Consider the following 13589-nt stretch of genomic DNA (forward strand, 5'->3'; position numbering starts at 1 on the left):
GAGAAAAGGCGAGAATAGGAGAGAAGAGGGAGAGGAAGAGGAGAAGAAGAGAGAGAAAAAGAGAGAGGGAGAGAGAGGGAAAGACAAAGAGAGAGAAAGAGAGAGAGAATCAGACAGAGACACACAAAGAAAAAAAGAAACACACACAGAGAACTCTAAATTGTTCTCTAAAATTGGAGGATTGAAATGAAAAGGTAAGGGAAAGAAGGGTCCAAAGAGTAGAGGGGTATGTTACAAGCAATTTTGTTTCCCAAATGATTAATGAGGTATCCTCTGAGTGAATGATGAAAGATGCTCAAACTAACCAGATTTGTTTCTCTGACTCAGAAAATTCTCAATAGAGTTATTTCGGAGGGGGTGGCAATCAGCTCTCTGATTTCCCAGTGCCTGAGATAATTATCAGGGTAATTCAGCAAGAAGTCAATTGCCTTTGCATCAATTGCTTGGATAATTATCTCAATTTTCCACTTAAACCAGGTGGTAGAGAGAAGAATAGGTGTGTCATTTCTCTGAAGCTGATGGATGATTGCAGAAGGGTTAATGTACCACAGAACTTGGGATTAGATAAAGACTTCAGGGAAAAGAGATGCAGTCAAAGACTTCTGAAGTAATAGAATGCTGGTTAAAGAAAAACTACTTTTATAGACGACAAAATAAATTGGGGGAAGAGTGGGAGGGAAGAAGGCATGTGGATAAAGTAAGGAGGCTAGGCCATAAAATCATAGATTTAGAGGTAAAAAGGCTTTTGAGTCCAGCCCTCTGATTTTATAGATGAGCAAACAGGTCTAGAGGCAGCTAGGTATTATTGTGGATTGAGGGCTGGCCATGGAGTCAGTAAGACTCATCTTTCTGAGTTCAAGTCTGGCCTTAGACACTTACTACCTGTGTGACTCCTGCTTGTCTCAGTTTCCTCATCTGTAAAATGAGCTGGAGAAGGAAATAGCAAACCCCTCCAGTATCTTTGCCAAGAAAATCCCAAATGAGGTCACAGAGAGTCAGGTACAACTGAACAACAAACAGGTTATTGTCCAAAGTGTCACAGGTGAGAGAGGACTAGAATTATCCTTCATTTATTTTTCATAATTTTTTTTCAAGTCCCCACTGGATTACTTCCAAGGTCCAACAATACATCACAAATGAGAATGAATCCTTAGCTCAATTTTGTTAATGGGGCATATGTAATATGTCCTAGTAGAAAAAAGGCAACAGACTGAGAATTAGAAGACCTGGGTTTAATCGCAGTTCTCTCACTTAGTAGTTGATTGACAAACGAAAATTTGCTGACACTTTCTGAGCCTCAGTTTCCTCATCTGTAAAATGAGGACAACAATTCTAGACTTCTTTACCTTAAAGATTATTGCGAGGATGGAAGGTAGCAATCTATCAAGCACTTTGTAAAATGTAGAGCATTATCTAAATATCTGCTACTAGTTATTGTTTCCACTTCACAGGGTTGTTGTAAGGAAGCCACTTGTAAACTGGAAATAACTTTAGAAACATGATCTATTGTTTTCTTCCTATCATTTATTTCAATTAGCAGGAGGCATCGTCCATGATGCTGGCAAATGTATGTCTCTGTTTTATGCTTATTTGATTCAAATACTTTGAGATACCTTAAAAATATAACTCTAAGTATTTAAAAAATTGTATTGTCTCCAGAATGGATTTCTTATACTCTGGCTTTTAAATCCCCTCATAACCTGACCCCCTCCTACCTTTCCAGTCTTCTCGCACCTTACTCTCCATCCACGTACTCTTTGATCCAGTGATGCTCCTGGCTGTTCCTCACAAGACACTCAATGTCCCAGCTGGGAGTATTTTCACTGGCAATCTCCCCTGGCTGGAATTTTCCTCCTCATCTCCATCTCCTGGCTTCCTTCAAGTCCCCACCCAAAATCCACCTTCTAAAAGAAATCTTTCCTAAAATCCCTTAATTCTAGTGCCTTCCTGCTAAGACTGCCTCCAATTTATCCTGTATAAATCTTATTCGTACAGTTGTTTGTATGTTGTGCCACCCTCCCCCCCTTCACCCCCATTAGGCTGAGCTCTTTGAGAGCAGGGACCTTTTTTTATATTTCTTTGCATATCTGTTCATAACTCATAGTCGGCACTTTAAAATACCTGTTGATTAATTGATTAGTATTCTCAGTGCTTATCACAGTACCTGATACTAATTACTTAGTAAATGCTTTCTATTCATCTATCTCTTATCTGTCTATCTGTCTATCTGCCTGTCTCTTCTGTATTTCTACCATTTATCTATTTTCCAACCAAAACATAATTCCACCACTACCACTAATTTGTTGGAGTCCAGTTGTGGTGGTTCTGTTGTCATCAGTAAAGAAAACAGAGCATCATAGAAATGCTGAAAGATCACTTTTATTTGGCTTGCCTATTTTTCCTTCCAGTTTAGTTATAAATGCTCTTGGGATGATCTGCTTTTGCTATTCTGCTATCTATATACTTAAAAGGCAGCTAGGTGGCACAGTGGTTAGAATGCCAGGCCTGGGGTCAGGAAGATTCCTCTTCTGGTGTTCTGGCCTCAGACACTTGCTAGTTGTGTGACACTGGGCAAGTCACTCAACTCTGTTTGCCTCAGTTTCCTCATCTGTATAATGAGCTGTTAAAGGAAGTGGCAAACCACTCTGGTTTCTTTGCCAAGAAACCCCCAAATGGGGTCATGAAGAGCTGGACACAGATACCACAACTAAAAAATGACTGAACAACAAAAAAGTATGTATTTAGGTTTCTTAAGGTATTTAGGTATTTATACACTTATCAATCAATCAGTAAACACTTATTAAGCATTATTATGTGCCAGGCACTGCTCTAAGTGCTAGGGATACATGAAAAAAGCAAAAGACAGCCCCTACCCTCAAGAAGTTTATAATCTAACGGAGGGAACAACATGCAAACAAATATACATATATACATATACATATAAACCACATGCAGGATAAATAGGAGATAATTAACAGAGGGAAGGTGCTGGAATTAAGGAGGGTTAGGGAAGGCTTCCTGTAGAAGGAAGGGTTTTTATTTGGGATTTAAAGGAAGCCAGAGTGATTAGTAGTCAGGTTAGAGCAAAGAGAGCATTCCAGGAATGAGAGACAGACAGAGAGAATGTCTAGAGCCAAGAGATAGAGTGTCTTGCTTATGGAACAACCAGGCAGCCAGTATTACTGGATCAAAAAGTACTTGCTGGGGAGTAAGATGTAAGAAGATTGGAAAAGGAGGAAAGGACTAGGTTATGAAGGACTTTGAATACCAAAGAGAATATTTTATATTTGCTTTTGGAGGCAATAGGAAGTTTATTGGAGTTTAGTGAGTAGCGGATGACATGATCAGACCTGTATTTTAGGACAATTACTTTAGTAGTAATTAATTATCATGAATACAGGATATTAATTATCCTGAATACAGGATAGTTTGGGATGGGAAGAGAGTAGAGGGAAGTAAACCCACTGTATTGATAATGCATTTTTGCTTATTGTTAATGAATGTAATTTTGTTTCTTAATGGGAAGATCTTTTCCATCCATTAATAGGCCCATGTGACCTGCTTAAGTCACATGGAAGCCTGAGTCATATAAGTCAAGTCATATGGAACAGAAAGGAGTGAAACTGGAGCTGAACTGAGAGGAAGTTGGTCAGATTGGTCGGAGCTGGGAAGGACAGAGGATGCAGACAGCTGGGATTGTGAGTGTTTGTGGGAAGGTCTCATAATGTGTATAGACTTCTTTGTTACTATGATGGATTTGGCTTTCTGGTGTCTGAATAAATGTTTTGGTTCTGTGTTCCATGTGGAGAGTCTGATGTATTTCTCAATTCAAAATTGCGCTGGCATATTCATGGTCACTGCAGGTGCTGTGAATATCACATTGGCGCTACACCCACCAGTGGGCTATTGCAATAATCCAGTCATGAGGTAATGCGGGCCTGTGCCAGAAAGCTGGCAGTGTCATAAGAGAGAAGCGGACACATTCAAGAGATGTTGGAAAAGTGAACTTGGCAGGCCTTGGCAACAGCTTGGGTAAGGGCATAGGCTGATGAGAATAACCTGAATGACTCCTACGTTATGAGCCTGAGGGACTGGGAAGATGATATTTCCCTCTATGGTAATAGGGAAGGTAGGAGTGGGGAGGGTTTTGGGGAAAAGATAATGAGTTCTGTTTTGGATATATTGAGTTTGAGATGTCTAGTCAGTATCCAGTCTGAGGTGTCCGAAAGGCTGTTGGAGATGCAATATCGGAGGTCAGCAAAGAGATTGGAGCAGGAAAGGTAGATTTGAGAATCATCAGAATGGAATGGTAATCAAATCTATGGAAGCAGATGAGAGGCCCTAGACAGAAGCCTTAGGGACACCTATAGTTAGAAGGTATGATCTGGAGGAAGATCCAGCAAAAAGGACAGAGGAGGAGTGGTCAGATAGATAGGAGGAAAACTAAAAACCTAAAGAGAAGGGAGTGTCAAGGAGAAGAGGGTGATCAACAGTGTCAAAGGCTTGGGAGAGGTGAAGGAGAGTGAGGCCTGAAGAAAGGCAATTGGGGTTGGCAAGTAAGAGATCATTAGTGATTTTGAAGAGAGTAGTTTTGGTGGAATGGATAAGGTGGGAACCCAGACTATAAGGGGTCAAGAAGAGAGTGAGAGGAGAGAAAATGGAGGCCCTCATTGTTGACAGCCTTTTCAGGAGTTTAGCTACAAAAGACAGAAGAGTTATAGGATCCTAGTTAGTAGTGATAGAAGGGTCAAGTGAGGATGTTTTCAAGATAGGGGAGACTTGGACATATTTATAGACAGCAGGAAATGAGAACTAGACAGGAAGAGATTTAAATTTAGTAAAGAGTGGTGACAATAGAGGAGACAATCTATTGGACATGGAATGGCATGGAATGGGATCACTGGAACAAGTAGAGGGGTTAACCTTGGTAAAGTCAATTCATCAGGTAATTCCAGGTGGAGGAGAAGATAGTGGCAGAAGGCACCTGAATGGTAGGAAATGAAGAAGAGGGGAGAAGAGGGATTTCAGGGGAATGGCCTCAATTTTTTTCCCTGCAAAATATGAGGCAAAATTCTCAGTAGAGAGCTGGGCAGGGGGAATCATGGGAAGTTTGAAGAATGGTGAAGAAGTTTGGAAGACCTACTTTGGAGAATGCAATCATGAGGTGATAAAGGAAGTAGGTAGTAGAATTCCCTAGCAGGAGTGAGGGCACAGCTGAGGTTATATAACATAAATTTGTAGTGGACCCAGTCTGAATGGTTGTCTGATTTTCTCCAACTTTGTTCAGCAGCTGTGTGTAGGAGTGAAGGCAACAAAAATGGTGGGAGTTATCCAAGGCTGAGGCTTGGCTGGGTGGAATTAGTCATATGATAAGTCTAGGGATTCAAGAGAGGAGGAGAGTATGAATTTGAATTAGTTCACCAAGGGGTCAAGATGATGAGAAAAGGAGAGAGTGGCTAGTTCAGGGGAAATGGCCTGGGAGAGAATTGAGGGGATTGGAGGTCATGGTGTCAATGCAGAGTTATGTAAGGGATGGCAGGAAGGGAGAGGTGAAAGGGCAATAGATTATGGTTGGACGAGGGGAATTTTAGAATTCTTGAGTGTGAAGGTGGTACATTTGTGGGCAGTGGTAAGATCAAGGGTATGACCATCTTTATGTGTGGCTGAGGTGGGGTGGAGGTGAGTAGATTGAGGAACTGAATAATTAGGATATTTGAGGGGAAATCAATATGTATGTTGAAATCCTCTAGTATGAGGGCAGAAGTTGGGGAGAAGAGAAAAACTGTAAGCCAGATATTGAACTCATTGAAGAAGGAAGGGAGTGACATGTCGGGGTGGGGTATCTATAGACAAAAGCAATCAGGATTTTGATTGAGTAGCAGATAAAAATAGCAGGAACCTCAAAGGAAGAGAGGTTACTGAATGAAGGAGGAAGGGGAAGAATGTGGAAGTGGTAGCGGCAGTGGTGAGCAAGGGGTAATGAGTGAAGATGTAGCTAGTACTGGAAGGGGGTAAGGAGGTTGTTTCATTAGGCAAAAACCAGGTTGCAGTAGGAGCTAGGAGATGTACTTAAATATTTATATATTTATATTTATGTACCTATGTATTTAAGTACATTTAAATGTGAACTTAAATACTCATATATTTTATTGATACTTGTCCCTTGAGGTCATGGTCCTCTCAAAATGAAGGACAAACAACTTAAATGTTTAATTACCTTAGTGCCTAAGTTGGTTGTTGTCCTTCATCTTCAAAGAGGACCAAAATGACATCACCATGATAAAGTGAAATTTCAGTGGGTCTGACTATGGCTGATCAGACCAATTCAAGCTTGGAATGCTCTACCACAGGTTGGGCACAGATTGTCTGAACGAATATTTGGGGTGGATAGTCTATGTTTACTTTGTGCCATCTCAATTCTGCTTTGCTCAAAGAGCACAGCACTCTTTCTAATGAGGGCACGCCATGCTGAGCAGTCCTGTGCCAGTGTCTCCCATGTTACACAGTCAAATTCAAAATTCTCGAGAGAGACCTTGAGAGTGTCCTTGTAATGTTTCTTCTGGCCACCATGTGATTGCGTGCCCCATGTCAGTTCTCCATAAAATAGTCTTTTTGGCAAGAGTACATTTTGCATTCAAACAGCATGGCCAGACCATAGGAGTTGCGCTCTCTGAAGCATAGTTTGAATACTTGGCAGTTCAGCTTGAGTAAGGACTTCAGTGTCTGGTACTTTTTCCTGCCAGGTGATCCTCAGAATCTTTCTAAGACAGTTCAAGTGGAAGCGATCCAGTTTCCTGCCATGGCACTAGTAGACTGTCGGTGTTTCACAAGCATATAACAATGAGTTCAGCACAATGATTCCGTAGACCTTCAGTCTGGTTGTCAGTCTAATACCTCTTCTCTCCCAAACTTTTCTTTTGAGCCTCCCAAACACTGAGCTAGCTTTGGCAATGCATGCCTCAACCTCATTGTCAATGTATACATCCCTGGAAAGTACACTACCAAGGTAAGTGAACTTATACACAGGATTCAAAACTTCTCCATTTGCTGTAATTGATGGTTCCACGTATAGATGGTGTGGTGGTGGCTAATGGAGCACCTGTGTTTTCTTGGTATTAACTATCAGGCCAAAATTAGCACAGGCAGCAGAGAATTGATCCATACTTTGTTACATCTCAGCTTCAGAGGCTCCATTGAGTGCACAATCATCTACAAACAGAAAATCATGCACCAGCACTCCCTCCACTTTGGTCTTGACTTGTAGCCTTTTCAAATTGAAGAAATTGCCATCAGTATGGTAGTTGACCTTGATGCTGTGTTCATCCTCATTGAAACCATTTGCCAACATAGCTGAAAACACCATGCAAAAAGGCATGGGAGCAAGCACACAGCCCTGTTTCACTCCATTGGTGACTGGGAAGCCACGAGAACATTGTCCATTATCCAGAACTCAGGCAAACATGCCATCATGAAATTGATGTACAATATTGATGAACTTCTCCGGGCAGCAAAGTTTTGACATAATTTTCCATATGCTCTCATGACTAACAGTGTCAAAGGCCTTAGCAGATCTATAAACGTGTACAGACCTCTGTACTGTTCCTGGCATTTCTCCTGGAGTTGTTAGTCAGTAAACACCATATTGACTGTTTCCCAGCCCTTTCTGAAGCCACACTGACTCTCAGGTATATGACCATCTTCCAGGTGAAGGATCAGCCTATTAAAGAGGACTCTAGCAAGAACTTTGCCAGCAATGACTAAGAGAGAGATCCCCCTGTGACTGTCACAGGACAATCTATTCCCTTTACTCTTATAGAGATGGACAATGAAGGCATCCTTGAACTCCTGGGGAATAACCTCCTCTTGCCATATAACCTGGAAAATTTCAGTCAACTTTTGTATGAGCAATGGTCCTCCTAAGTGCCTAAGTATCTATATAACAGAGTGCCTCATAAGGAATTGCCTAGTGAATAAGTACTTTATGTACCTAATTACTTAAATACCCAACATGCCTATATATCTAAACACCTAAGGCCCTACATATGTATGAATTTAAACATTATCATAGTGCCTAAATTCTTACATAAATAAATTATATGTTATACTTGTATAATCAAGGACTTATTTCACCAGCGTAATACATTATTATGTCCATGTGTTGACGCTTACTAAATAGGAGATATATTTTGTTCATCACATCCACATGTTAAGCCATTTGATCTGCTTATGTAATGAGTATATAAATACATAAGTATTTAAGTAGCTAACTGTATATGTAAGCACCTAAGTATGTATGTGCATAAATACGTATGTATACGTAAGTTCTTAAGTAGGAAATAGTAATTACATAAGTACTTAAATACCTGTGTCCCCAAGGACTTACATACCTAAGTATCTACTTACCAAGTACTTATGTAGCTAATCAGATAAATTCTGTACATAAGTAATTACATAAGTAAATTACCCTTCATAACTGTAAAATACGGCTTATTATGCCAGCACAACAAATGGCTTAAATGGCCAGTGTGATGTTAGTATATAGGTGATATAGTTTGCTTATTATGGTGATGTCTTGACTTGCATGATTTGTATTTAAGTGAGGCACAATTGCACCAAGTCATCAGCCTAATTCTGTCTTCCAGAGTCATCTGAGTCCAGTGGCAAGACAAAAGTCAGGGCTTGGATATGACCAAGGATGAAGTGGATGGCCTTGACATCTTCCATGGCTGATCAAGCTCTAAATGCTCCACAGCACCTGCTTTATGGCTGTTGGGACAAACTGTTCTTAGCTGGTCATTCTGCCAGGGAGGTCTTCACATGCTTGGAGTAATCACCCCCCTAACTCATGAAGTCAACACAAAAGCTCTATAGACCTTCAGTTTGATAGGCATCCTAATGCAACTTCTCTCCCATACCTTCTTTCAGAGCATCCCAAATGCTGAGCTAGTTCTGGCAATGCATCTATATGGACATCCCTGGAAAATATACTACCAAGATAAGTGAATTTATCCACAGTATTTACAATTTCTCCCTTTGCTGAAACGGATGGTTCCATGGATGGATAGTGCAGTGTTGGGTGGTGGATAGCCTCTGTTTTCTTGGTGTCAATTGTTAGGTCAAAATTAGCACATGACCACGTGGATTCTGGATAATGGATAATGTTCTCACACTTTCCCAGTCACCAATGGAGAAGGTGCGGCTGTGTGCTTGCTCTCATGCTTCTTAGCATGATGTTTTCAGTGATGTTGTCATACATCTTCAATGAAAACCAAAACAGCATCAAAGTCAGCTACTGCTCTGTCAATAAATTATTTAATTTGAAAAGGCTACAAGCCAAGACTAAAGTGAAGGTAGAGTTGGTGCATGCTTTTTGTTCACAGATGATTGTGCGCTCAATGCAGCCTCTGAGTCTGATATGCAGAAAAGTATGGGTATACCTATGTAACAAGGATGGAAGCACATAAGTTTATAAGTATATATTCACATAGGTATACAACAACATAATTACTTAAATACCTTATTATCTAAGGTTCTAAGTTTTTAAGTACCTATGTGCCCTAAGTATGTGATTGCCTAAAAAAAATGTGTAACTATGTTTCCAAATACTTACATTAGTAAATTATATATTATACCTGGTAAGAAACTGAGGCCCAAAGAAAAGTTATTTATCTAAGGTCACATAGGCAGTAAGTGGCAAAGCCAGAATTTAAACCAAGGCCTCTGACTCCAAATTTAGCATTCTTTCTACTGAGCTAGTATTATTCTGAAGCTATTTTGGATACTACACAATCTTGGTCTCTCATTCTCAGATTTTTAAATCTCAGGGGCTACTATAACTACTATTACTACTACTACTACTACTTCTACTACTACTACTACTACTACTACTACTACTACTACTACTACTACTACTACTACTACTACTACTACTACTACTACTACTGCCTAACACTTTTATAGTGCCTATTATATGCCATGTACTGTGCTAATGCCTTTAAAACTATTATCTCATTTTATCCTCACAAAAACTCTGGGGTGGGGGGGATAGGTACTATTATTATTCCCATTTTACAGTTGAAGAAACTGAAGCAAAATTAGGTTAAGTGACTTCCCAGGGTCATATAGCCAGGATATATCTGAAGCCAGATTTGAACTCAAGTCTTGCTGACTCTAGGACCAGTACAATATCCCCTATGTCACCTAGCTGCCTAAGGGGACAGGATCTGGCCCTCAAAAACAGGCAGACAAGTCAGTAGACCATCACTAATTTTCTCCCCCATAAGCTAACCCATGTGGCCTTCAAGCCTCATGTAGTCCTGTAGGTCCTCAAGTATGGCCCTTTGACTGAATCTAAACCCTTAATAAAAGAATTTGTTCTGTAAAACTTGGACTCAATCAAAAGGCCTCACCCAAAGATCTAGAAGGACACATGTGACCTTGAGGTCATAGGTTCCCTATCCCTGACTGCTAACCTTTTTTGTGTCATGTACCCATTTTTTAATCTGTTGAAACCTATGGACCCCCCCCTTCAAAATATTTTTTAAATGCATAAAATGAAATACATAAGATTACGAAGGAAACCAATATATTGAGATACAATTACCAAAATGTTTTTTAAAAAAGTTCGCAGACCCCAGGTTAAGAAACTTTGACCTAAATAATGGGTGATTTTTCTATAGTACTTTAAGGTTTGCAAAGCATTTCAATTAGACCCTCATAACAACCTCACTAGGTAGTCACTGCAGCCATTATTCGCTCCATTTTACAGATGAGAAAACTGAGGCTTTTGAAAGGGTAAATGACTTTGCCTTGAATTGTAGCAAGTGTCAGAAGTGAGATTCAAGTCTAATTCTTCCTGTGGAAGTCCAGCACTCGGTTTACCGTGTGGTACTTTATCTCAGATTCTCGTGCTTTAAGGGAGCCATGAGAATATTTGTTCTTTCAATCTTTCATTTACATATATAGATATGTATGTATATATATATATGAAAGTATCATGTTATACACCCTTTATATATGTGTATTTATCTATTAGAGTTGAATGTTGGTTCCTAGGCACACTAAAATGATTTGTTCACTTAAAAAAGAAAAAGAGAAGGAGGAGAAAGCTGTTGGTCTATGTCATAACTTCAATTAATTGAAAACTCTTTTCAAGCTTTGGCAAGTTGAGTTTCCCCCTGCTGTGCTCACTGGAAGCTTTCTGTTTTATAGAGGGAGGGGACCTTTTGTGCATGACCTGAACAAGGGTGGACAGCTGGGACTTGGTCCCATTGAGGATGTTCTGACTTTTATCCCTTGTACCCCAGTGGCTGGCTGTCCTAGCCTAGAAGTGACCTGTTGCTGGGATTTGATAATTTTGCTCCCAGGTAAATCTTATTTGTCGCTATCTTAGATAAGGAGATTTGAGGAAGAGCCAAGTGATAGTTGTGGCTTTGATGATTCAACTCTGCTTTGAAACGTCTCTTTCAAAGAAAGAAAGATTTGCTCTTCCTAGGTGACATTTAAAGGTAGAAGAGATCTTTTCTTGGATTAGGTGCACAGGCTGGGGGTGGGGATGGGGGATGGCTAGATGGCCTTTGGAGGTCTGTTTCTTTCTAAGGAATTTGTAATAGTCAGTGGTTCCAACGGAGACTTTTATAGTCTTGAGGGCTGGGTTATGAGAAGTCAAATAGCAAGGAAATGTTTGGTTAGGCTGGATCATTAATGTTGACTTGGTGTTGAAACCTGGCAAAGTCTGTGAGGCAGTGAAGGAGGCCCTGGGTAATAGCTGTTCTGACAGCTGCCTGAGGACCTCTGCTAACTTTTTAACTAAAGAAGCTCAGAATTCATTGGCAAGCCCTACCTTGCATGGTAGCCAGATTTAAAAGACTTTCCTTAGTCTTTTATCAGATTTTTTTTTACTGCTTCTGCCTTAAGCTTCTTGAGGTCAAGGGTTCTTCTTTGTATTGTCAGTGGTTAGGGGGAAGGTAGTAGATGTTCAATAAAGTTTAGTTGAGTGAAAATTCCTAGTAGTCTAGGAGCTTTCTTATCATTGAGATCTTCTCTCCTGACCAGGGAGCAACCAAGTGGCACAGTGGATAGAATGTAGAGCCTGGAGTTAGGAAGATTCATCTTCCTGAGTTCAAATCTGGCCTCCATCACTGTAATGGTAATCTAAGGTTAATGGTGGGTAGGGGGAAGAGTTAAAGATCTTCTCTGCCCATTAATAGGCCTCAATAGCTTTTATTAGTTTCTGTTGAGGCACTGGGTCAGAGGTCCTGCCCTCTGATTCTGAGGTGAGGTTTTTCTTTGGAGTTTGATCACTGGAAGCGTTTGTTTGGCCAGAAGAGACTCTGGGCAGAGCTAAGGAGCCCCTTCCCCCCTTGAAAACCCAGATGTTGGTGCTTCTCTCTCTGGTAACTATGTATGTTTTGCTTATGGTCAGACAGTTTCAGTGACTCTGCCCCACATCTTGGGTGTGCTGCTTTCTAGCTGTGTAAACTTGAGCAAGGCACTTAACCCACTGGGCCTCAGTTTCCTCAACTCTAAGATAAAGGAGCTGAATGAGATTATCTCTAAATTATCCTTCCTATTCTAAATCCTGAAGGATCTGTCCCATGATGCTCCAGATCATACATCTAATAACTTATAGAATCAGGACTCTTTTTTATCTATACCTTGCAGCCTTCTCTTATATATCTGTTCTGGCACAATGAGGGTCCCTCCCCAAAAATAGAAATTAAAACAAAATAGTTGGGTATGCTTCATTCCAGCTGCAATACACATGACCTGCCTGTTCACAAGCTACTGAAACACACATACACACTGACACACACACACACACACACACACACACACAGATACATTCATTCCCAGAAAATTCCATTTGCAAATAAAAAACCACAGGCATTTCAGAAACATTTATTTATTTATTCATGGGGGGGTAGGGGGTTAGAGGAACCAAATACTTAGTTTAAATAAGAACCACTCTGTGAAAGTGAGTGATCAGCCTTGATCCCTCAATAGCACACCATGCTGTTAAGAGAAGGAGAATAAGGAATTAGCATTTATATGTGCTATTCGCCACATGTACATATATACACATATATGTGTGTGTATGTTTTTTGTACTTATGTACATTATTTATTTATGTATATTTATATGTATTCTATGTTCCATACACTGTGCTAAGTGCTTTGTAATTATTATTTCAAATGATCCTCACAATAATTCTGGGAGGCTGGTGCTATGATTATCGTCATTTTAGAACTGAGGGATTTGAGGCAGACAGAGGTTAATTGACTTGCCCAAGATCACACAGCTAGACATAGCTGAGGCTGGATTTGAAATCAGGCTTTCGTGATTCCAGCCCTGCTGCTCTGTCCCGTGCTAAGTCAGTGCTTAGCCACAAACGGGCAAAAACCTGAATTCTTCTCACAGGAGACCTTTCCCTCAGCCCCTGTGCTCTCTTTCCTCAAAAGCAGGAGGAAGGCATCCGTAACCCAGTGCATTTCTGGGAACACTCCATGATCTCACTGCCAGTATTTATTTCACACACACTGATACATGAACTCTGAGAAAACACAGTAACTTTCTGTAACAGGTGTTTA

The 13589-nt window shown here is 40.4% G+C and overlaps 1 protein-coding gene across 5 annotated transcripts in view; it reads left to right on the forward strand.

The window, feature by feature from the left end:
* The window catches only part of FZD4 (frizzled class receptor 4), a 183882-nt gene that overhangs the window by 76922 nt on the left and 93371 nt on the right, over nucleotides 1-13589 (forward strand). Inside the window, exon 4 of one of the 5 annotated variants that reach the window (XM_072610611.1) lies at nucleotides 8926-9664. The exons of the other annotated variants lie outside the window; for them this stretch is intronic. Coding sequence (XP_072466712.1) covers nucleotides 8926-8947 — 22 coding nt within the window. The 3' untranslated portion in view covers nucleotides 8948-9664. Of the gene's footprint in view, nucleotides 1-8925; nucleotides 9665-13589 lie in introns of those variants that run through there. 5 annotated transcript variants of the gene reach the window in all.

This window comes from Notamacropus eugenii, chromosome 5 (assembly GCF_028372415.1).
Source record: "Notamacropus eugenii isolate mMacEug1 chromosome 5, mMacEug1.pri_v2, whole genome shotgun sequence".
Taxonomy (NCBI): Eukaryota; Metazoa; Chordata; class Mammalia; order Diprotodontia; family Macropodidae; genus Notamacropus; species Notamacropus eugenii.